Here is a 26270-nt window from a genome sequence, read left to right on the forward strand (position 1 = left end):
GGAAACTAAGGCAAACAGGCTTAAGTGATTTGCCCAGGGTCACATGGCTGGTAAGTGTCTGAGGCCAGATTTGAACTCAGAAAGAATGAATCTTCCTGACTGCTGAATTCATATGTAAAAAAAAAATTTACAGCAACTCTTTGAGGTAGTAAAGATCTGCAAAGTAAGGGGGTGTCTATCACTTGGGGAATGGCTTAACAATTACGGTATATACCATGGAATAGTAATAGAAATACTATCATGCAATAGGAAATTATGAAATGGGAAGATACAGAAATTCCTGGGAAGACTTTTAATGAAGTGATACAGTGAAATAAGTAGGACTAGGATAACAACTTATACAAAAACAACATTGTAAAGACAAATAACTATGAAAAATTTAAGAACTCTGATCAATACAATGAACCACACATGCTAGCCACCTCCTGACAGAGAGGTGATACAATCTGGGTACAGAATGTGACATATTTTTGGGAAATGGCCAATGTAGGAATTCATTTTGCTTAAGGATGCATATTTTAGGTTTTTGGTTTTGTTTTGGGTTTCCCCCAAATAATGGTATAGTGGTAATGGAAATTTGTAGACCTTCCCTGCCCCTTAATAAGCCTAAGGGAATTTGAAGACCTTCCCTAATTTGAAAATATACTCTGCCCCCTAATAGGCTGAATGTAATCACATGCAACCTGTGGTGGGAGGAGGTTGCAGAAAGGTAGAGCAGAGCCCACAGTAAGCTGGGAGTCAGAGCAACTAGACATGGTTGGAAGGAGACGAGACAGCTAGGCTTGTGTTGGTTTGTGGGAAGGCTAAAGGATGGTGTGGCTCTCTGCTACGCTGTGGTACATTAACTTCTATGTTTCTATGATGGATGTGGTTTTCTGGTGTCTGCATAAATGTTTTGCTTTCTGCCTTCTATATGGAGAGTCTGTTATATTCTGTGATCACGCACTATGCAGGTATATTTATAGTGACCGTGGCGCTGTGAATATTGCATTTACAAATGGGGAGAAGGGAGAGGGGGAAAAAAATGGATTTTTGGTGACTGAAAATATTTAAATTTTTAAGGCCTATACACATGCATGCATATTTAGAAATGTTTAGAGAATGACATAATCCTTGGGAAATTACATATGGGTGACATCCTTTCATGACTACTTAAGTTAACAATGTTGTGTCAAGTTTTAAATAGTCACTATACTGATACAACTGCGAAGGTCACATTACTGAGATCTCTTTAAAAAAAAAAGACAAATAATCATAGGCTGTGCTCTTTTGATATTTGTAAAAATAGAGGGGGAAAGATGAATATGGCATTTCATATGTTTTAAAAAATGTAAGTAAAAACTATCTGGCAACAAGAGACACTAAAACTAAACTTTTAACAAAATAATTAGAATGAGAATAAATATTATCTATTAAGGATTTTATTTTTATAATAAATGGAAAACACAGATTCCGGAATCAGACAACCTGGGTGCAAAGCCCAGACCTGCTCCTTGGGTACTGTCACTTTATCCTTCTGATTCTTGTTTTCCTCATCTGTAAAGTAAAATTGGGGATAATCTCTAAGCTTCTTTCTAGCCTTAGATCCTATGAAGAATTTTAATACTATATCCCTAAGGAAACCCATTCCCTTGAAAAGTTTTAGTTTTAAAATGTAAAGTCACTTTTAGTTAACTAGCTTATAAAGATTTTTACAAGTGTAGGTATTTGGAAAACTGTATTTTTTTCCTGCAAAAAACCTCAAGACTAACTGATTTAAAGAACATTTATTCAAAACTAACAACAAATTTGACTTTCGTTTCTTGCTTCATAATACCAGAAGTGCAAACTAAATGTTAGCCAAGAGTCCTTTCAGGTAAATGCTCTCTGATTTTTTCCCTATGTTTCCCAAGTCAGAAACTTTTGACTGAAACAGGCACTTAAGTAGGCCTAAGATACAGTTTCAAGCAAGCAGAGAAAACAAGAGTGCTCTGGAGATCTATGAATACTGAGAATGCCTAATAACCTTTAATAACAATATCAGTATGAAGTCAGCAAAATAAGAGCAAATGAAATGACAATTTACTTACAATAAGACTATTTGTTAGAACCTAGAAATCATTTTTATTACAAACTTTCCTCTAATCACTTGGTTAAGCTAGTATTAAGTTATAGGTTTGGATAAAATAATGAAATGGCTCAACCAATTTTTCATGATTTGCTCATGTGTTTAGCACTGTTTAGACACGACCTGATTAAGAAATTGAGCCAAGGAAGTGGGAAAACAACAAACCCAATAATAATGGTAGCTGACATTCATATAATTCTTTAGTTGTGAGATTTTACTGCCAAAACGTAATAAAAGAAAGAAAACCCTTTTCTTACCAGGTAACTGTGGATAAATGTTCTCTACCATATAATCTCTTAAATCTCTTGGCATTTCTCCACGAACATCAACAAGAACCCGAGTTTCATTGGATGAAATCTGATAGATGAGAATTGGACTAGGATCTGCTAAAATTAGTTCAGCATGATTTGCTTTAAATTGTGGCACATCCTAGGGATTGTAAACAAACAATGATCTTTTAATTATTTTCTAAAACTTCAAACTAGTATTGTTTCTCTTCTAGACACATTCTTACATTACCTTCATAAGAAAGCCAACAAAATGAGATGTGACAGACACTGTACTAGAGACCAGGTTTTTCCTGAACTTTGAGAAAAGGCCATCTGCAACAACTGTCAATGGTGCACGGAGTTCCTATAACATAAATTAATGTTTGTCAGCTTAAAATGACACCAAATGTACAGTAAACATGTTAAAAATAAAAATGTAAATCCCTATTACTTATATATGTATATTTCATATGTGATTTTCATATCTAAAGATACTGCTATCAAAGAAGCTATTTTCATTTAGCTAAAAAGATTATGGATCTTTCTTTTCTAAGTATTTACCCTATCACACCATCTTAGAATCCAAAAGTAATGAGGTATTCTGCTTTATGCAACTGCAACATTTAAATCATGCAGGTCTTAAATACTGAGGATCCCAGGATTACTGGAAGATATAGGTCAAATTTGGTTACAGATTACAGGGAAAATTCATAATTTCAACAGACCCACTGTCTATTTTTCTTGTTATAAAGACATTTAGCCTAAATACCTTTTCTTCCTCCACCATGAGTAGGAAGAACCTTGAGAAATCTCCCACTGAATTATAAAATCATCCTTAGCCAAACAACGAGACTTGGCAACAAGTACATCTAAGAAAAGGTGTGGAAAGGACTACCAGATCAGTCTTTGGAGCACTCTCTCTTCCCAGAGGAACTAACACCAAAGTATTTCAAGACCTATTTAATGATGTTGTTCTATAAGAGACTCTAATTATTCTAACGTGTAATTGTTTATTCTTCCTTCACTTTTTCTTTCCTTGACCCTTCCTTATTTTTTCCAATCCAATCTCCCCTACTCTTCTACTACAGTCCATTTCTGATCTCAGATTCACTATCATCATAAAATCTTCTTTCAAGAGCTTTTTGAGCCTTGTAATTTTAGAAGGAAAGATACAGATGATATAAGATTAATATGCTTCAAATTAAAATCTGTTCTTTTCTTGTGCCTAGCACCATCTAATGCTCAAAGAACACTACATGTGAATGAAGAAAAAAATTAGCTTTTTTTATATATGAAGAGTTTGATAAATCTCACCTTGATATCTCCAGTTTCTTTCTCTCTGTACTGAACTCCCATCACAATATCATCTTCCTCTAGCAATTTCAACACAACTCCTTCAATGTACTTTACACTAAAGAAAGAACAGAAAGAGAATAAAAATGAAAAGATTCATACAGTTTTAAAACAATGAAACTCTAAGAAATCTGAGTCAGTCTTGATAAATTTCTTTTTACTTTCCCATTCTAATTCACCAGAACCTGATTTTATTTATATACAGGTACTTTGATATGGAATCCTAGACACAAGAAGCAACATAATTTATTTCATTCAACCTTTCTAAAGAAAAAATATAAAAATTATGTCCTTTCACCAAAACCTTTTTTCTAACCTAGTATCTAGTTATTAAAAAATATATAATACAGGGGTGGCTAGGTGGTGCAGTGAATAGAGCACCGGCCCTGGAGTCAGGAGGACCTGAGTTCAAATCTGGCCTCAGACACTTGACACACCCACTAGCTGTGTGACTTTGGGCAAGTCACTTAACCCCAACTGCCCTCCAAAAAGCAAAAAAAAAAAAAAAAGATACAGAGTATGAAAATTAGTTAAGAACTTAGTTCACATGGTTTCTGTCTAATAATCCTATATCTCATATTAAGTTTCAGATAACAATGCATAGTTAACATTCAAGTTGTTAAGAAAATAATTTTTTCTAAAGTTTCAAGATTAGCCATACAGATCAGCACCAGCATCTGACATGCTCTAGAGCCTACTGCTTCAGTGACAGTCTCAGTCCACAAACAGATGACCCAAGAACCAAGCAGCACCATCAGAGGCATGGTGCAGAGGAAGGACCTTCACCTTCTCCATCTCCATCCTGCCAACTAGTTGTGGTAGCTCTAGGGAAACCCTTCTCTTCTCCTTTCTTAATAGATGCTAATTCCTGCCCCACCCCCTCATTCCCACTTATGTGCAGAGGTAACCCAAGCCCCTCTCTGCTCTGAGTCTTGGAACCTCCTTCCCAACAATCATCCAGATGTCCTGCTACTTTGTCTACCAGGCCCCAAGTGCCAACCTGGCCCTTTCACTTGCCTTAAAGCTGAACCCTCCTTTATGTGTTACATCTATTAATTAAAATGTGAACTTCTTGACAACAAGGACTAGCTTGCATTTCTATTTGTATTCCCAAACTTAGCACAATGCTTGGCACACACTAAAAGCTTTAGAAATGCTTTTCTATTAACATTCCATAATCAAGTTCTACTTGTCCACTCGGACAAGTGGATCCTTAATAAGTTGAGAATAAAACTTCCTCATAATGGTATGTGATTAAAAAGAGTACAGAGCAAGCAGCCATAACCAAATTCATGTTTATCTGTTGAGGGACAGCAGTGAGGCTAGGTTGACATAGAACACAGTTCTGTAGTCTGTAGCTAAGGACAGGGTAAGGACTGACCCTATTTCATTAGTGAAGGTAAAATCTGGATGAGGCAATGACCTCTACCAATGAAATTCAGCCACTTAGAATGTCAGAAAGCTGCACAAATGGTCACTGAAAAGTGACTTGACCAGGGTCACACTGGCAGGATATGTCAGAAGTGGGACTTGAACCCAACTCTTCCTGGCCTCAGTGACAACTCTACCCACGACATCATAGTTCATAGATGCTGATACTGTAACATCCACAAATCTAAGTGTGCAACTGAACACATAACAAAGCATCATGTAGCGATAAGCGCACAGAATCTGTAAGAGACCAGAGTTCAAATTCTCATTTCAACATTAGCTGAATGACTACAGATAAGTGACTTAACCTTTCTCAATCTGTTTTCTTATCTATAAAATAGGAATAATGATACCTGCACTACCTTCCTCATAGGTACATTGGGGAAAAACCATCAAATTTGAGCTATAACTTGTCCAAAGAGAATTCTCTATGCTATGCCCTCAAAAGCAAACTCTTTGGGTCTCAGTTTCCTCCTTTGCAAAATGAGTTGGTTATATTAAGTAGCCTCTGTGATCACTTCCATATCTAGATCTATGAAAAGGTGAAATGCCCTGAAAATTAAACTGCACCATATTTAATGTGGTATATATTTTAAGTAGCCCAAATACTACACTGGTGGTTCCCAGATATTAAAAGAACCGAAAGAAGTTCTTTAGCATACTGGGTAGATGGCTACTCAATAAGGGATTTATAAAAAGACAAGAATCATGCAGGATAAAAAGGCCTAGAAGGGCTGTGATCTTCACACATAAAGAGGAAATATCTACATTTTTGATATCTATTTGCCTTAGAAATCACTTAGGAAAATTCACTTATTATTTGTACTAAAGCAAAATGATCACCAGACATTATTAGTAGCAGTAGGTAGTAGTCTTTAAACATCGTAAACTAGAGTCTCTTACTTGGGTTCTGCCATAGCTGCCTTTCGGAGATTCATGATGAACCGTCCATGATGGAACGCTCGGCCGCTCTGCACCTGACTGTTTGCTGAGCGTGGGAATGGAATTTCAACATCTTCTGTGCACCCTTGGTTATGAACCACATAGCCATGCACAACATGGGAATCAAGGCCTTCCACTGTACCTACAAAGCAATGCCATTCAACACAATCAATTGTGCCCACTCCATGCCTACTACCATGTTAAGGACTATGAGGGGTTTACAAATAAAACTTAAAATATTTTCTGTCCTTAAAGAGCTGCAATCCAAAGAGTGAAGCATGACACAGATTATGATGCTGATGTCACATTTTTTCTCTTTTTTTTTTTGTGGTCTTTATTAATTTGTTCGTTTACTTTGAGTTTACAAGATTCAGTTCCCCAGTTCTTTGAGTTTCAAATTTTCTCTCCCTCCCTTCCTTCCCCCCCCCCCCCCCCCATGGCGGCATGGAGTTAGGTATAGGATCTGCAAATACTTTCACATTTGACATTGGTCAGGTTATAAAAAGGATTGTATTAGATGGAATGAACGATGGGAAAGAGGAAACAAACCCAACAAGAAAAAGAAAGGGTGCAGGTAGTTTGCTTCAATCTGCATTCAAACTCTACTCTTCTGGTTCTTTCTCTGAATGTAGATATCTCTCTCCATCATGAGTCCTTTGGAGTTTACTTATAGCCCTGCATTTCTGAGAAGAGTCCGGTCTGTCAAAGTTGGTTGTCACACATACGTTGTGTCTGTAATTGTGTACAAATTTTTCCTGGTTCTGCTCTTCTCACTCAGCATCAGTTTGTATATGCCTCTCCAGGTAGATATGAAGTCCATCTGCTGTTTCTTATGGCGCAATGGCATTCCATTACATTCATACACCATAACTTGTTTAGCCAATCCCCAATTGATGGGTACCCCCTTAATTTCCAATTCTTTGCCACCACAAAAAGAGCTGCTATAAATATTTTTGTGCATGTGGGTCTTCCTCCTGCTTCTATGATCTTTTTGGGATATAACACTAGAAGTGGGATTGCTGGGTCAAAGGATATGAAATTACTTATAGCCCTTTGGGCATAGTTCCAGATTGCTCTCCAGAATGGCTGGATCAGTTCACAACTTCACCAGCAATGCATTAGTGTTACAATTTTTCCACATCCTCTTCAGCATTTATTATTTTCCTGTTTTGTCATCTTAGCCAATTTGACCAGTGAGATGTGGCACCTCAGAGTTTTGATTTGCATTTCTCTAATCAATAGTGATTTAAAGCACTTTTCATATGCTTATAGATATCTTTAATTTCTTCCTCTGAGAACTGCCTGTTCATATCCTTTGACCATTTATCAATTGGGGAATGACTTGTATTCTTATAGATTTGACTCAATTCTCTGTATATTTTAGAAATGAGGCCTTTATCAGAGACATTGGTTATAAAAATTCTTTCTCAATCTCCTACTTACCTCTTAATCTTGGTTACATTGGCTTTGTTTGTACAGAAGCTTTTCCGTTTCATGTAATCAAAGTTACCCATTTTGCATTTTATAATGCTCTCTAATTCTTATTTGGTCATGAAATCTTCCCTTCTCCATAAATCTGACCAGTAAACTAAACTATTCCTTGCTTTCCCAGATTGCTTACAGTATCATCCTTTATACCTAGATTAACGCACTCGGTTAGAGTTAATTTTGGTATATGGTGTTAGATAATGGTCTATGCCCGGTTTCTGCCATACTATATTCCAGTTTTCCCAGCAGTTTTTGTCAAATAGTGAGTTCTTATCCCCAAAACTGGGTTCTTTGGGTTTATCAAACAGTAAATTATTATAGTCATTGACTGCTGAGTCTCGTGTACCCTATCTATTCCACTGATCCACTTCTCTATTCCTCAGCCAGTACCAAGTAGTTTTGATGACTGCTGCTTTATAATACAGATTAAAATCTGGTATAGCTAGGCCACCTTCCCTAGCATTTCTTTTCATTAATTCCCTTGATATTCTGGACCTTTTGTTCTTCCAAATGAATTTTGTTACTATTTTTTCTAGGTCTATAAAGTAATTTTTTGGTAAATTGATTGGTATGGCACTAAATATGTAATTTAATTTAGGTAAAATTGTCATTTTTATTATAATAGCTCAACCCAGCCATGAGCTGGGTTAAATCTGACTTTATTTGTGTGAAAAGTGTTTTGTGGTTGTGTTCATACAGGTCCTAGGTTTGTTTTGGCAGGTGGATTCCCAAATATTTTATAATGTCTACAGTAACTTTAAATGGGATTTCTCTTTCTATCTCTTGCTGTTGGATTTCATTAGAAATATACAGGAATGCTGAGGATTTATGTGGGTTTATATCCTGCAACTTTGCCAAATTTATTTATTGTCTCAAGTAGTTTTTTACTTGATTCTTTAGGATTCTCTAAGTATATCATCATATCATCTGCAAAGAGTGATAGCTTGGTCTCTTCTTTGCCTAATTTGATTCCTTTGATTTCTTTTTCTTCTCTAATTGCTACTGCTAACATTTCTAGTACCAGATTGAATAAGAGGGGTGATAGTGGACACCCTTGTTTCACCACTGATCTTACTGGAAATGCTTCTAAGCTTATCCCCATTACATATAATACCTGCTGATGTCTTTAAATAGATGCTACTTATTATTTTAAGGAAGGCTCCATTTATTCCTATACTTTCTACTGTTTTTAATAGGAATGGATGTTGTACTTTGTCAAAAGCCTTTTCTGCATCTATTGAGATAATCATGTGGTTTCTGCTAGTTTTAATGTTGATATGATCAATTATACTGATGGTTTTCCTAATATTAAACCATCCTTGCATTCCTGGAATAAATCCTACCTGATTAAAGTATATTATTCTTGTGATAAGTTGCTGTAGTCTTTTTGCTAATATTTTATTTAAAATTTTTGCATCTATATTCATGAGGGAAATTGGTCTATAATTTTCTTTTTCCGTTTTATCTCTTCCTGATTTCCATGTTTGCACCATAAAAAGAATTTGGTAGGACTCCTTCTTCACTAATTTTCCCGAACAGTTTGCAGAGTATTGGAATTAATTGTTTTTTAAATGTTTGATAGAATTCGCTAGTAAAGCTGATGTAATACAAATACTCAAATGGATCTGTCATCTCACTCATTTGAATTTTACTTGAATCATGAATACACTGAAATGCATCCAGGCCTGCCCAGTGTACAGGGGGCCCAGCAATGTGCTAGAGGTCTTCCTCACTTTCTCCTGAAATTTCAATGATGCCAATGTAGTACTAAAGTTATCCACTTATTATGTCTATCTAATTTTATAACCAGTAAATGAGTTTCTTAGCTCATCACATATTCCTGTAATGACATCCTTTAATACCATTCTTTCAGGTTTCTTTCTTGTCATTATATGCTACTCAAACTCACCATGAACCTCTCCACTGCCCTCTGTGGGACACACATTTTTAATTTCTCAAAAACAGTAGTGTTCTAAGACCTTCAGTCATGCAAGGTGAAGGAATGTTGGCACGCCTTTGTTTTTTGGAAGAAGTCTTGGATCATTAAAAGTACTTCATCAACTTCTGAAGGCAATGCAGCCTTTCCTTTCTCTTGTATCTTTCAAGGACTAAACTCGATGTCTGTTTTTTACTATACTTTATACACACAAAGGGCAGCTAGGTGGCGCAGTGGCTAGGATACTGTGCCTGTAGTCAGAAAGACATTTTCTTGAGCTCAAATTAAGCCTCAGACACTTACTAGCTGTATGGGCAAATCATTTAACCCTGTTTGCCTTAGTTTCCTCAAATGTAAAATGAGCTAGAGAAGGAAAAGGCAAACATCCAGTAACTCTGCCCAGAAAATGACAGAGTTGGACATAACTGTACAACAACAAATACCTATAAAGGTCAATATGTTCTAAAAACTGTTATTTAACTACCTTGTCATGATCTGGGCAACAGAGTCTTTATCTATCTACTCAATCTTTCTTTTGAGGAGTCAGGCCAAATCCTTTTGATTTGATTCTAGATCTCTTCCAGAGACTACAATATTCTAGGACCTGATGTAACTAGAAGGATGTCATCCACAAAAAAACAGAAACTTCTTGAGAAACTCACCATCGACGAGGAAGTCTCTTCAACTTAAGATTCCGCACAGGACATCTCCTCTATCACAGTGATGATGCTCTTTGGCAAACATCTATCTCAATCAATTAATAACTATTTATTAAGCAAAAATTATGTGCCAGACATTGGGCTAGGCTCTGGGGATACAAAGATGAAATGGAAACAGTTCCTGACCTTGAAGACCTTTCATTCTAATGAAGAAGGCAATACACACATGCTGGACAGGTAAATACAAAACATTGTATAGCCAAAAACAAATGCCTATACTACACAGATGTATGGTTACATGTGAAACAAGGAGAGAGTTTTTTCTTTTAATTCCTTGTCTGATACATAAGACAAGGTCAAACAATATTTTCTCCGTTACACCTTTCAAATAAATTTGAATAACACTAATACGGAAGATATCTTGTTGGAAAACAGTTTTTAAGGCAGCAATCCGCTCTAATGAATTCAGTAGATTTTTAATAATTAATGAGCACAATGGCATCTTGTATTCTCTACATTTTTCAAACATTTAATAATGAAGATGTAGTTTTCTCCAGATTATTACTTGCAAAATCTTCTCTCTTCTCTGTCAATACTCTCACTGGGAATGCCCTTGATGCATGTACATATAATTCTCATAAAAATTTTATGTGGATGGCAAAACTGTATATAAGGTTAGCAATGAATGTTTTCTCAGTCACCTTATTCTGGGATTAATAAGGCTAAAGACATTTTCTAGGACTGTGGCATCATCTTCTCCCTTTAGATACTCTGTAAATCAATTCCTCAAAGCTTTTATAATTGTGCCTCCTCCAGCAAAGATATATTCTATGTACACTTGGCCTAATTCAGTTCCTTTTTCCCCCTTTGTTTTCTTTACTGCCATTTCTACCTGCTTCTCTCTAAGCAAGCACTTTTGGGATTGGGATGTTAGACTTTTAAGTATGATGGCTCTACCTTCCTTGATGATGAAAAGAGCTTTATTATAAAAATCTTTGCAAATCCTTTCCATTTTTTTTCCTTCCAAGTTTCATTCTTCAATGAAGTATAAGTTTTTAGGATGACTGCTCATTTAGATCTCTTGTCAAGCTCTCTTTAAATGTTTTACTCTTCACTACTTTTGTCTTGTTTTATGAGGATATACTGCTCATAATTTTCCAGATAGTTCTATATTTTCTAAACACATGCATATTATTCATTGGTGCTGCCTTTGTGATGTTTAGAAATCTAAACTGTTTTTTAGTTTCTTTTAGTATTCTTGTTAATATAACTGATTTTCATTGGTTAAACTTCTGTATTAAATTGGTCTCTCCATATGCCCTTCCTTCCATCCATTACTGAGTTTTTATTATCAATTTGGTCAGAAATGAGTTGTTTTGTATGTACATATTTTCTCATCAATATTCCAAATGAATAATTCTGATCTTTGCATTAAAAAGCAGTGGTCTGTACAAATGCAACAGATTAGGGGATTACTCCCTTATAAGTAACAAATAGTTTCCTGTCTATTAAAATATAATCACTTTTTTTTTTGGCCGGGCAATTGGGCTTAAGTGACTCGCCCAAAGTCACAAAGCTAGTAATTGCATCAAGTGTCTGAGGCCGGATTTGAACTCAGGTCCTCCTGACTCCAGGGCCGGTGGTCTATTCACTGCGCCACCTAGCCACCCAATACAATCACTTTCAATTTTAGTGATGTTACTCAATGAATACTACATCTTTCACCATGTGACTATTTTTCTCAGAGAAAGTATTCATGATGCATAGGCATGAGGCTTATGTACAACCCACAAGTCTTTGTCCTTTTGTTCTTAGGCAAAAGGCAGTTCCAGTCCTCCAGGAGCTCACAATCTAATTGGGGAGACAGCATGCAAATAACTATGGGCAAACAAACTACATACAGGATAAAGAGGAAACGGTTAACAAAGAAGGCAGGCACTAGAATGAAGAAGGCAGAGAAAAGCCTCCTGTATAAGGTGGTATTTTAGTAAGGACTTGAAGGAAGGTTGGTTCATAATCAGAAATTATTTTCATGGTAGTCAGTTTTTAAACACATATCCTGACCTCTCATAAAATGTTTTTGCACATATGATAAAAACAATTCCACCAACTCAGAATTACTGAATCTAAGAGTGGACCTCAGAAGCCATCTTACTGCCTCTCCATGGGGAACCTATGAACCATCCCCCCCATTTAGCTGCAACATCATTTGTTTGCTTAGTTCATAGAGTGAAAATGTCAAGATTGATTTAATTCAGTTCTCCCAGTACAATGTCCACTCATTTGTCAATGGCCAAGGATCTCACATTTAGAGTATCAACAACTAAGTTTGAGTTTACAGACTATCTAAAAACGGTGACTCTTTGCAGCCTCTGCTCCCTTTTCCAGCGCTGTGCCACTGTCACTGCAGAAGTAGAAGGGCTGAGAATCGTTTTGCATTTTTCTTTATTTCATGGCCCCATTATTTATCACCAAATGGTCAACCTACTGGGGAGAAGCTTGCTCTGTACTTAGGGTGATCTTCAGAAAGGAAGCCCTATTGCCAGAACTGTACTTAATTAAGTGACAAAGGATAAACAACAATGGAACACACACACACAGAATGGGGGGGGGGGGAGGGAGGAAGGAGAGAAACAAAGTATTACAGAATGAATGCACAATATCCCAACTTTTTAAAGAAGTGAATTAGTACCACAGAAATGACTGGTATATTTTTGTGGGGCAAATTTACTCAATGGAAGATCAAAGGCCATTTAATTTCACATTGCATATCTTTCCAAGGCATTGTGTACATTTTCTGGTACCTAAAAACCTTTAATGGTTTTAGGTTTCTTTGTTTTTGTTTTTAAGTGAAGTGGCAGGTTTGCTGAGACCAGCAATGTTCTATATGAGGCAAATACATCTGATTCCTGAAGCACCAAAATATAATGCAGTTTAAAATCAGGTACAAGCAGAAAACAAACAATAGCAGCTCTCCATCAACAAGATCAAGTTCAGGGACATTATCTTCTAATTTTTAGCATACGGGATAAATTTAATTCTTTCTACACAGAAAGGACACTAAAGATTGCAAATTTTGATAGACAATTAAAATTGCTCTCTTTAAATTCAGGGCCAAATTTTATGACCGAGACTTAACCTTGCAGCAAAAATCTGACACTTTCTACTTTTAATCTGATCCAAAGCCTTAACCATTTTTCTGCTCTACTCTTTTATCTTTGAAGATTATTGTTCTTTTATAATGCCTGCTGTTAGAATCCCTTCTTAAAGAGGAGGTAATGGTGGCAAAATCCCTGCACCTGGGGAGTTAAGGATCTGGCTTTGAATTTGGGTTCTATTACTTACTTCCTATGTGACCACGGGCACATTTCTTGACCCTTTGAGGTCTCAGTTTCTTCATAAGGAAGTTTATGAAACAGATAAAACTTTTGTGGTACCTTCCAGATCTCAATAGTATGATTTCAAATTAGTCATTTTTATATCAACTGACCAAAAGATACCAACCAGAACCCTAAGAATGGCCTCTTAATATTTTATTCAGCCCACTGTATTCCATGGCAAAATTCTGTCATTATAAATATTCACATGCCTTCTAATATTTCTAAAACTACATACTGAGAAACATCTGCAGGAAATCTATTCACTACTCTAGTAAATTTTCAAATTGAATTTTCCTTGTTTTGTATTACATGCCTATTTTAATGCTACAATCACAGCTGGCTCATTAGCACCTTTAGAAATCCTAAAAAATAGGAGTGGAAAACATGTCCCGTTAAGACAGGTTATCTCAGGATAAACATATAAATAAACCCAGTTTGAGATGTTTTTCAAACTTTTCTTCCTACATCAAAATCAAGTGTCACCATAAAAATAGCTATGGTAGATCTTTGGCAATGCATATCTTCTTAAAAGCAGGTACACCAATACCCCTGTATTTCAGTTTCTTCACTTTTGCCTATATTAGTAGTTTTAATGTTCATATAAGAACTAAAAGTCATCACCATAATACTAATTATAATTGCTCAGTATCCCTGATGTCTCTTCCTACCCTCCACCACAAAATGTGATATCTAGATCATTTTTCTGCTGAAAAGAGACTAGATAGTAGTACCTTCAAGTCATTCTATCAAAGACTGCTGGTCATCTCCCTAACCTAACAAGCCCTGTTGTGTTACTACTGTGTTTCCCCGATAATAAGACACTGTCTTAGTATTTTTTTTTTCGAAAGAAAAACACCAGAGGGCTTATTTTCAGGGGAGGGCTAATGTTGTCCTGCCTCAGCTCTCCTCCGCGGCACTGCTCTCAATGGCACCAGCAAGCAAATCACTGGGGAAGAACAGGATGACACGCTCACTGCTGCAGCTGATTGGATGCAGCTCGGAGCGTGGCGTGCGTTTCACCCAGGGGGGGGGACGGTGCATACAGAGGGTACCGTAATGTAGCATGTAGCACAGAGGATCACCTTCACTACAGTAGCAATCTCAATAGGGCTTATTTTCGGGGGAGGGCTTATTTTAGAGGAATCTTACACAGTAAGGAGAGGGCTTATTTTCGGGATAGGTCTTATTATCGGGGAAACACGGGTATTATGTTTTGCTTTTAGTCAAGCTGGTAGTTAATGAACTCAGCTTTCAGACATAAATTGAAATATTGTCTTAGATATGTAGATTTAATTGAGTTAAAATAATTTTTATATGAAGCAGTTATACACAGAAATTTTGCATGCCACCAAATAGGAATGAAATAAGTTAGAATCTTGGCATTATATATACCTACCTTCAAGACCCAGGTCTTTAAGAGCACAAAAGCCTCCTGGCTGTAACAATTCTCCAAGTATCCTGTCAGGCTCTTTTAAATCTCTCTCAATTACTGTCACTTTTCTTCCATCTCTGGCAAGTACTGTAGCTAAAGTAGACCCAAGTACACCTGATCCCACAATAATAACTTCTGGGTCACACTCAGAAGTCACTAATGTAGATACAACAGTTCCTAGTAGGCTTGACTCTGCAGCATCCACTTCCTTTTTGCCCTGTGTAAGAAAAGAGACAACAATGAATTATAGTTCTTCTCTCTCCTCACTTAAGTCACTCTGATAAACAACTGACATTTATGTATGCTTCAAAGCACTTGCCTATAAAATAATAGCACTATATCCTCTCACACTTAAAAACAACAATAAATAAATGATGAGTTGTGGGATTTGGATATTAATGTAAAAAAATCTGTAAGTTTTCTTAAGTACCAGGTCATTATCACTTTAACTTTCCTTTTCTTTTTAATACTAGTAAAACAACTTCCCATCCCTACATGAAGTACTTTTAACTAAAAGAACAAACTTAAGAGTTGCTACGATTATAAAAAATAATTTTTAGCAAAGCATTAGGTCAACAGAGAAATTTACTCTTCAGCTCTAAAATATAAATAAGTAAAAACACACTCTACATTACTAATTATTTACAAATAAAAATATTCTTTTTCCAAAACACATTTTTGGATGTTATTATAGAGATAAATTAAAGAATTTATAATCCAGGAAAAAAAGACAATAAACTTCACTTTGAGAGGGGTTTACAAAACCTAGTAGGGTACAAATCTTATTCATTCATTTGTTCATTCAAAAAATATTTGAATGTTTCCAACATACTAGATATGTGCCAGGTACTATATTCTAAGAAATGCCATTTGCTTTCATAGGAAGATCTCCGAACCATAAAATATCAGAATTAGAATGATTAGAATCAGTATTAGATTCAGAGAACCCTAAAAGTTATCTACTCTAAATCCATGTAGAATAGATTAACTCCATCCACAGCATCCCTCTTAATGGACATCTTCAGTGACAGGGAACTCACTTTCTTTCAAGGCAGTCCGTTCAATTTTCAAACAGAAAATGGCATAATATAGGAGAAAAACCTCTGACTCTGGAGTCAGGAGATCTAGGTTCCAGTTTCAGTTCTGCCACTCCTTGTGTGCTGTGATTATTTCACCTCTTTGAGACGACTTTTATTTTTGGTCTTTTTGGAGGGGGGAAGGCAGGGTAATTGGGGTTAAGTGACTTGTCCAAGGTCATACGGCTAGTAAATGTCAAGCATCTGAGGTCAGATTTGAAATCAGGTCCTCCTGACTCCAGAGCTGGTGCTCTATTCACTGAGCCACCTAGCTGCCCCTGAGGCTACTAATTCTTTTTTTTTTTTTAATCTGAGGCTGGAATGGATCCTGGGTCTCCCCGCAACAGCCCTGAGGCTACTAATTCTTAAAAATCCTGCTGTAGACTGATCCCCAGATTTGCTTCCCTGTAACTCATCCATTGGTGTTTCTATTCTCTGATGTGACACATAATGTCAAATCCGTACTTCTATATGAGAAAACTTTGGACAACTGAAGGTAAGCACCAGCTCCCATCTTTCCTTCTTTAACTTAAACATCCCTAATAATACCTTTGACGGAATCTCATCTATATAGTTTCAAATTTCCATTCTATCTCCTGCATGGACTCTATCTTGTTAATGGCCACCTTAAGAATGTCACACCTAAAAACAAAATAGCTGTCTAGATGGGATCTAACCAACAATCTCCTTGCTCTCTCTAGTCATGTTTGGGATTAAACTTTCATTGTTGCTGAGTCCTTTCAGTTGTGTCTGACTCTTTGTGATCCCATTTGGTATGTTTTACTACAAAGATACTGGAGTAGTTTTGCCATTTCCTTCTCCAGCTCATTTTATAGATGAGGAAACTGAGGCAAACAGAGTTAACTAAGGCCAGATTTGAACTCAGGAAGATGAGTCTTCCTGACCCCAGGCCCAGCACTCTATCCAGTGTGCTACCTAGCTGCCCCCAAATTTCATTACCAAAGGCTAAGCAAATATTGCTCCACTAAAGTCCCACTCGGATGTCTCTTTCTAGAACATTAGATTTGGTTGTTAAGAAATCCTTGGTAACTTTGAAGAGAGCTATTTCATCTAAGTGATGAGGGTAAAAGCCAGACTGAGAAGCTTCATCAGTTGATAGCTACTTTGGAAGGTGAATCTCTTTGATCTTAACTAGCCTGATCCTCTCAAGAGACAGTTTATTGCTGGGCTTGTATGGAAGCATAGACACAATGTATTTTTGTTTTTAATATATGTTTGATGTGTGGTAGCAGATATAACTGGTATTTGGGGTATATCCTTATGCATTCTTTTGTTGAATCTGTTGCAGCTACTATGAAAGGCATGGTTCTAGGAATTAAGGGTATCCAAAACATGAAGTAGAATGTGATTGAGTGCATAAATTAACTATAAACTAGCTGCACTGAAAGTTCAGAGGAGCAAGAGTCACTTCTGCTTGGGGAAAATGGAAAAGAAGGTGGTAGATGGTTTGTACTTTGAGGTATTTTAGCAGGCAGAGATAGAGTTTGGGGGGAAGAAAGAAGGCATTTTAGGTGCAGGAAATTGTTCAAGTATAGATGCAGAGGTGGCAGAGTAGGAATGTTAGGGAGGTGACAAAGAGTCCAGTTTTTTTACTAAAGCATAATAAAAGATATAAATAATATAATAATATATATAAATATACATAAATAATAGATATAAAAAAGGGAAACTATGAGGTAAGCCTGATAGTGGAAGGTTTGGATGCCAGACTAAGAAGTTTGAATTTTACAAGGCAGAGGTGGGGCAGGGAGGAATGAGGCCTCTTATCCCTCTAGTCATTTTGAGCAGGGAAGTTATAGAGATCAGTGGCAGCAGTGAGTCAGGGAGGCTGACTTGGGAGGCTGGTAAGAGTCTCCTGTATTGTTCAGTTGAGAAATGATGAAGGCTAGATTTCTAAGAGAAAATGGCACGAAATAGTAAAGGGACATACTGAGTTTGTGCTACGGTACTTAAAGGGATGTGTGATTTTGCCTATTGTGGATAGTCTCTCCAACAATGCAAATCTCAGCCTTCTTATAAGAATGCCTTCTTATCTTATCCTGTGTAACTCTTGTCCATATCCTCCCATAAGATGATCAAAAGGAATCCACCTTATGGGCTGGGGTCCTACCATTTTCTCTTGGCATTACAAGGGTACCAGTGGAACATGTGGGCCTGGTCTATTAATTATTCCTCACTCTATGTCACTATTCTATCTTCTTTTTTGGTCACAATTTCCCTGATGGCATCTTTTTCTCTGCTTCTCTTTTTTAGTTCCTTATTTATAACTTGATACAGTTTACTCTTGCCTACCATATGTTTCTATTTTATTTTCTGGTTGATAATAATTTTTAATTCTTCAGAATTACAGGACTCTGTGACTCAAAATAGTACAATAATAATACTAGCAGTATATTCATCTTTAAAAGGCGAGACTTTGTTTCATGGATAAGTTTGGGAGTGTTAAAATAACTTTTCAGTTTCCTAAATGCAATCTAGAATGCCGTCTTCCTCCTAATTAATTCTGGGCCCAACTCACTGTCCATTTACCATGTCCATTCAACTCTTATCTGTATTATCATAGTCTAATGATGTTAAACCCAAACAGTAATGGATCTCTATCTCTCATGTTGACTTAAAAAAACACAAATTAACATTATATTATATTGTATTTTTACTTAATTTGTTAAACATTTCCCAATTACATTTTAATTTGGTTCCAGTGGCACTAGAGGGGCAGCAAGTTTGACACATTCGGTTTAGGCAACAGGCATTTTAAACCTACTTGGGGGGCGGCTAGGTGGCGCAGTGAACAGAGCACTGGGCCTGGAGTCAGTAGGACCTGAGTTCAAATGTGACCTCAGACACTTAACACAAAAACTAGCCATGTGACCTTGAGCAAGTCACTTCACCCCAATTGCCCTTCAAAAAGCAAAAATAAAAAAACCAAATAAATAATAAACCTACTTGAATTTTTTGTGTGTGCTTAGTTAGGCCAAACTCTGTCATATTACAGTATTCTGGGAATGGATGAAATCAATGTGTTATACAAAAATGGAAGCACTGAGAAGACTTAACTACTATGGAGAAATCCTTTTTTGACCTGGACCATGCCTTGAATCTCCATGACAATAATGAACATTACTGACAGACATACACCTGAATGTAGTATAACTTTGACATATGTTTAGGATATATTTTGTTGGAAGAAAGGCTTTAAGTTGGTATTTTGCTGGGCCATATCAACTATGTGTGCATTTTTTATAGTTCACAGAAAATAAGTAGGGTAGGCTATTGTATTTGTTGCCTCTTTCAGTCATTTATGTGATAGTAAAGACATGTAGTTTAATGTGGACTACCATTTACGAATGCCTGCTAATTTGCTACTAATATCTTCATCAAAATTCAATGCATGGATAGATTATTCTCATAAACATTTTGTATAGCTGGAGAATTAAACATATAGGTTGGTGGCTGCTGATGTTCTCTCAGTCTCTCTTTTTTTCACTCCTTTAGACAAATACCTTGAAAATAGATCTTGCATTGTTCCCATTGTGCCACCTCCAGCACAGGGACATTTGGTTTAGTCTAGCTACTCTTCCCATATTTGTTCTCTTCCTCTTCTCTGTCCACTATTCTTTTTTTTTTTTTTAAAGCAATCGGGGTTAAGTAACTTGCTCAAGGTTACAGGGCCAGTTATTTCTGGGTGTGGTGCTAAGTATCTGAGCCAACACTGGAGCTGGTCCTCTTACTTCCTGCCTGGCTGCCCCTAAGCAATTAGGGTTAAGTAACTTGCTCAAGGTTACAGGGCCAGGTGTTTCTGGGTGGGTGCTAAGTGGCTGAGCCCAGATTTGATTCCCCAGATCATCCCGACACTGGGGCCGGTGCTCTTACTTGCTGTGCTACCTGGCCACCCCTCTGTCCACTATTCTTGATGATAAAAAGGGTTAGCAAAATCTTTGTAGACCTTTTCTATATTTTATTCATTTTCTTAAACTCCTTGGGATGAGATGACTTTTTTTTTTAAATTTTTGTTTTTTGGAGGGGGGAGGGTAGGGCAATTGGGGTTAAGTGACTTGCCCAAGGTCACGTGGCTAGTAAGTGTTAAGTGTCTAAGGCCAGATTTGACCTCTGGTCCTCCTGCCTCCAGGGCTGGTGCTCTATTCACTGTGCCACCTAGACGCCCCAAGATGAGTTGACTTTAGTTGTTTTTTTAAGTACCTTCCTACTTATTCGTTTTTTGAGGCAAAACTGTTCATAAATGCCTACCATCCTTCTCTGTACAATTTTCCAGATAGGCTCATACTCTAAACTACCTTTGTTCCTTTGTTAAGCAAGTAGATTAAGTATTTTTCTGACTAAGGTACATTTTAGGCCCTTTTTTGATTTCCGTTGGTTAAATATCATTGGTAGCTACATTTTTTCCAGTTACTTTTCATTTTTTGTCTTCAGTAACTTGTTTAGATGGGTTTTGTAGAGCTTGTTATAACTGACTCATGATTCATTTCATGTCTTGCTTGTGTTAATAATAGATATTTACTGAACATCTGCTACGTGTCAAGGACTGTGCTATGGATACAAATATGAAAAAGAAAGACAGCTACAGCCCTCAAGGAATTTACAATTTAATGAGGGAAGACAACACACTACAAATGAAAAGGGAGAAAATACCTGGTTTGGGGGCATAATAGAGAAGTCAGGTGGGAAAGAGAGATGGCTGCCTTGGGGTTCCTTCTTAAATGGAGGTTTGGGGAAGAATTTTTTTCTCCTCTTTCCACTGTAGTTTTTATTACCTTTTTAAAGATTCATATAAAGATTAATTTGCTTCTTATAAGTTCACACTTTAAAATTCCATCCTTCCTCTAGGAAGTGAAAATGAATCTGTATTTCTTGCTAGAGAATAAATGCATGCTTAAATATATTTGTATATAGCTGTATCGATAATTAAAGACAATCCACCTTGTGGGTATCTGTGGGTATTTGGAAGTTTATTCTTCCATCCCCTATAGCTTCTGAGTTAAAAATCTTATCTAAAATCCAAAAAGAAAAGGAAGTGTACTGAAGCCAACTCCAACAACTCTCCTTGTTAAATCTGTAATGTGAGCATTTGCAGCTTGGAAGTCAGCAGCTACAAATCAGGGTATGATATACTGTTTTGCTAATTGTTTAGGCTTTAAAAAGAGATGTTTAATTTTTAAAGCCCTATGTAACCTGGTCCCAATCTATCTTTCTTCACTAGATAACATTACTTCCCTACCCATACTCTGATATCCGACAAACCCAGTTCTTTGCATCAGGAAAGATCACAATGGCAGCAGGAAGTGAGGTGGCAATCACACTTTAATAAGACACAGAAGGTACAGGAGAAAATCACACAGACAGTGCAGGGACAAGAAGCAGAAAAAAGGGTACACAGGCAGATGGTATGCGGATTGGGGTATAAGGGTGATGAAGAAAGACAGCCAGTCAAGGGGAAGAGAATAAGGAAGAAGAGAGGCATAATAATCACTCATGTAACCATGTGTTGGGAATTGGGAGAACTGGTCAGCATGGACCTGGTGAGATGGAATAGTGCTGGGGATGGGGTGGAGTGAGTATGAAGTTTCATTTTTTATAGGGTTTTTTTTTTGGGGGGGGGGACTAGACTAAATTATCTGTTGCTACCCTGGGGATTAGCTTATTAATATATTTAAATCATCTCAAAGATGTCAGCAAAACTTTAATGTTACCATATCCATGTCATCATGGAGTTATCAGCACCAATTTGGAGTTCTCTGGTCTTACTGTAGATATCCGGAACTTGCCTGAGATTTACAGATCATATGACCAAAGACAGATGAAAACAAGATACAATGTTAACACACAGCCACACTGGCCTTCTGGCTGTTTCTTCCTCACAACACTCCATCTCCCATCACCAGGCCTTTGCACTGGCCATCCCCTATACTTAGAAGGTACTCCCTCTTCACCTCCAACTCAGATTCCTTTTTTCTTTTAAGATGCAGCTTAAGTACCATCAGCTGCATGAAGCCTTTCTGATCCCCACAACTGCTAGCAGCTTCCCCACCGTAGTACCCTACATTGAACTACTGTGTCTCTGGTTATTAGCTTTAGATTTACACTGTGTATATTTTTATATATACTTATTGTCTTCCCCATTAATATGTAAGTTTGTTGCAGGTCAGGGTGGTTCCATTATTTGTGATTGTTGACCCAGGCCTGCACAATGTTTGATAGCTCATAGTAAACTTTTAATAAATACTTTTTATTTGAGTAAACACAAATACTCAAGATTTACCAAAGCTTGGAAAATTGTATTCTCTATCAATGAAAGGAGGAACAATATAATTATGTATTGATCTTCCCTTTCTCTATCACACCTAAGTTCCTATTAACTTTATTTTTCTAAAATTTAAGTGCCCATAGAGTAGAGGAAGCTTAAGTTTTCTAAGTGTTTTTCCTTCTTTCATGAGTTTAGGCACTCTGTTTCTAGTATGTACAACACAAGTAAGTAATTCTAGATAGCATAGTAATTACTTTTAAAATTGAAAGGGATCTTGGAAACAATCTAGTCCAAATCCCATTTTATTATGAATCAATCTAAGATCAGTATAATCACCACTGTTGTCTCATTCTAGACATCTATATAATCTTCCAGTCTCTTTCCTCAGGCCTTCAACAGTTTTCTCAAGCTACTTCTGCCACAGTGATGGTACTTGACTTTCTTGGACTCCTGTTCTTAGTAGTACTTCTAGATAATTACACCTTTCCTCCCATAGTCAATATTTTGACATTGGCCACAGCAATACTGTTGTGTGTAGGTCCTAAAAATGTTTTTACATTTCGTCAAATATTGAGGAAGAATATGTTTATTCATAATGGTTACCAGCTTTTTAAGAATTAGTCTCTTTCGGTGTAGCTGGTCTATTAATTGTCTATATGCCATAAAACTCAAAAAGGACTTTCAAAATTTCAGTCTAACTATTCTCATCTATTTTCCATACTTGTTCAAGCCATCAGCACGTTTCCTATTTGTGTTATTTGGTAGCACTTCTAGAGTTTGTATAAGTGTAGATTTTCAAGGACTTCAAGTTCTTCAACTTTTTCCTTTTCAGATTTAAGCAACTCTTCAATTCCTTTTATTTTTTATCTAAACTGGACTTAGAAGTAAAGCTTTTTCTTAGGGTTGCCCTACAATAATCTCTAATGCATGCATAGTTGTGAAATTTGAAGCTAAGGATATACTATTAAAAAGGGTGGTATGAAATCCTTGCCTATACCAAATATGATTTGTTTCCAATTGAATTATTATGTAGTATAGGCACATAATAAATAATTCATATCTGCAGCTTTTTTCATGTACACTCAGTTTGCTTGCTTTAGTCATCAGCACCATCTAAGAATCTCAGGGGTTTGTTGAGTAGTCTGATTTCTTCTCAGGTACCTTGGATTCTTGTGGTACCATAGGACAAAGGACCACAACTTACTCTACTATTCTTCATGAACAGACTCCAAGGCAGCCAGCAAGCCTATGCTGCTCTAATTCTTAAGATTTATAGGAGTGGCTGTATGGCAACGGCTGAGGAGTTAAATCAATCAGTAGTGTCATCAGGGTCCAAGAAGACAATGTGTTAGTTCCTTCCAGGTCTTCACAGAGATGGTGGCAGTATTAAGGCAGAAAAAGACATTTGCTATCAAGTCAATTTTATTAATGACTTGGATAAAAGTATAGATGGCACATTCAGCAAATTTGCAGACAGCACAAAACTAGAATGGATAGCTTACACAGTTCCTAAAGGATCTTGATAGGATAGAGCACTGGAATGAAACTACTAAATGAAATTCAACAGAAATAAGTGTGAAGTCATACAAAAGTTAGAAAAATCAATTTTGAAAATATAAGATAGAGGAGGCATGAATAGTCAGAATTTTTTTTTCCTTAAAAAAAAAAATCTGTGGGTTTTAGAGGCCTGCAACTTCAGTGAATCAACAGCATGGTATGACAGGCCCCCCAAAACTATTGAGATTTGGGGCTGCCTTAAGACAGGTACAACTTTCAAGAATAGAGAGATGACAGCCTCACTCGGCTGCTCATATTAGATCTTACCTGGGGTACTGTGTTCAGTTCAAGAATCACAGTTTAAGAAGGGCACTGATAAGCCAGAGAGGATTCAGAGGGGGTTGGCAATCAGGATAGCAAAGAGCCTGGAGTCTATGTCATATGAAGAAAACACACACATTTAGCCTAAAGACGACTGAGGGAGATAAGAAAACTATATTCAGATAGCATGTATTTGAAGGACTGTCACACAGAGGAGGGGGTTAGATTTGTTTTATCTGTCTCAGAGGGCAGAATCAAAGGCCATGGATGGAAGCTTTCTGGAAAGGGACAAATTTAGACTTGATCTCACAAAAAACTTAGTAACAAGTTTGAACTGTCCCAAAAGGGAATAAGCTGCCTGTAGGGGTGGCAGGTTGCCTTTCACTGAACTCAAGGGTTAGATAACCACTTATTAAGTATGTTACAGTTGTGATTCCTTTTGTGAATGGCTGCTGGGGTCCCTTCCAATATTAAAATTCTATGATTCTGTGAAAGACCCCCTTGTATTATTGCTGCCTCCTCCCACCCCAAATGAAGTAAACAATGGGTTGGGCTTTGAGGTTCACTTTTAGCTTAAAATTTTTTTTCTCATCTAGTTCAACAAAGTTCAAATAAAAACAGTCCTGAGAAATGACAACTTACCCTTTTGTATTTAATGTTCTGTGGACTTTGCACAGATAAATGAAATAACTGCTATTTGTAGTTGAACTAAAGTATTATGTATAAAAAAAAGTTCATCTTCTGTAGGTTCACTGAAAAGGCTCCCATTATTACTGTTATTTTTGCTTTAAATAACAAGAAGGCATAGTAGACAGCTAGGTGGGTGGTAGACAGATCAGTAGACTGGGAAACAGAAAGACCCGAGTTTATCCTGTCTTACAGTTACTAGCTGTGTGATCTTAGGCAAGTTACTTAACCTGTTTTAAGTCTCAATATCCTCATCTGTACCCTCACAGGTTGCTGGGATGAACAAATGAGATAACATATTAGAATACTTCAAAAATTTTAAAGCCCTATGTAATACTGGCTATTATTATTATTCAATATTGTATAGTGGTTAGAGAACCAATCTATGAGTTAGAAATTCCCTAAACTAATAATCACAGGTCTAGTCCAGTTTTGCATCTGGTACAATGGATCTCTGGGAGCCAAAATGTTCAAAAAGCAAGTAATTTAATGAAAATATATTCATCAAGGAGGTTAAAAGGAACCAGCCAAGAGGTTCCTGAGGTTTTAGGAGCTTTCTGCCCAAGTCCTAAAAACTGTTTTTATCCTTTTCTTCACCAAAAGGTCTACAGTTGGGTTCTAGATCAATCCACCCTGGGTTCAAAGTTAACCTAAAATGCCCCAGATCTGCACCACAACTTTCTGGTTCACAATAGTCCCGGATGATGTTGCAGGAGTTGGGGTGGGGGGTCCCGAGAGGAGGAGGATGGCTAACTCACATCTCTCCTAGTCTATTAGTATCCTAGTCCATTCAGCATTTTAAAAAATAGTGATAACTGTTTTAAGTTTAAAACATGCAGCAATGATAATAATGTCAGGAACAACTGATAGAAAATGTGGCAGTTTAAACCCATTTTGATTCTGTCTAGTCTTAAGTCCATTACAATCTCAGAACTAAGTAGTATTCCAATTTAAAGAGGAATCAAGTCAAAAGATCAAGCTATATGGCTCCACCAAAAAACAAACAAACATTTAAAACACTTCTTCTATCTCAAGGAATCTTTCTCCAATGACACATTAGTGTCATTTAGACTGAAAAAGTGTAAAATTCTTCACCTAAGTCAACAGTTGACTATCATCCTGGAATCAGAGCTGAATGTTAAAAACACATATAAAACAATTAATACCTATATAACATGCATACCTCTGGAATGATAAAATGGACCATAACAGATCTGGAAAACATTTTAACAAAAACACATACGATATCAATGAATTGAAGGCCCCTTTCACTCTAGGTCAACTATCACTTTGCCCCCCCCCCCAAAAAAAGGAGAAGATTGATAGCCTCAGAGCACAAGAAAAACAGGTTAAAAACCTGAAGAAATACTTCTGGGACAAGCAGACATAACTTTGCTAAGAGAGTAATA

At 36.8% G+C, this 26270-nt stretch overlaps 1 protein-coding gene across 1 annotated transcript in view; it reads right to left on the reverse strand.

Moving 5' to 3' along the window:
• Window positions 1-26270, reverse strand: part of SQLE (squalene epoxidase) — a 44916-nt gene that overhangs the window by 10642 nt on the left and 8004 nt on the right. Inside the window, exons 2-6 of the mRNA XM_069080950.1 lie at window positions 14962-15214; window positions 6064-6244; window positions 3691-3787; window positions 2627-2740; window positions 2365-2536 (exon numbers count right to left, since the gene is read on the reverse strand). Of these exons, the coding sequence (XP_068937051.1) occupies window positions 2365-2536; window positions 2627-2740; window positions 3691-3787; window positions 6064-6244; window positions 14962-15214 (817 nt within the window). The remainder of the gene's footprint in view (window positions 1-2364; window positions 2537-2626; window positions 2741-3690; window positions 3788-6063; window positions 6245-14961; window positions 15215-26270) is intronic.

Source organism: Petaurus breviceps, unplaced genomic scaffold (assembly GCF_028583685.1).
Source record: "Petaurus breviceps papuanus isolate PSGF00001 unplaced genomic scaffold, PetGlider_PUasm1.0 98, whole genome shotgun sequence".
NCBI lineage: Eukaryota > Metazoa > Chordata > Mammalia > Diprotodontia > Petauridae > Petaurus > Petaurus breviceps.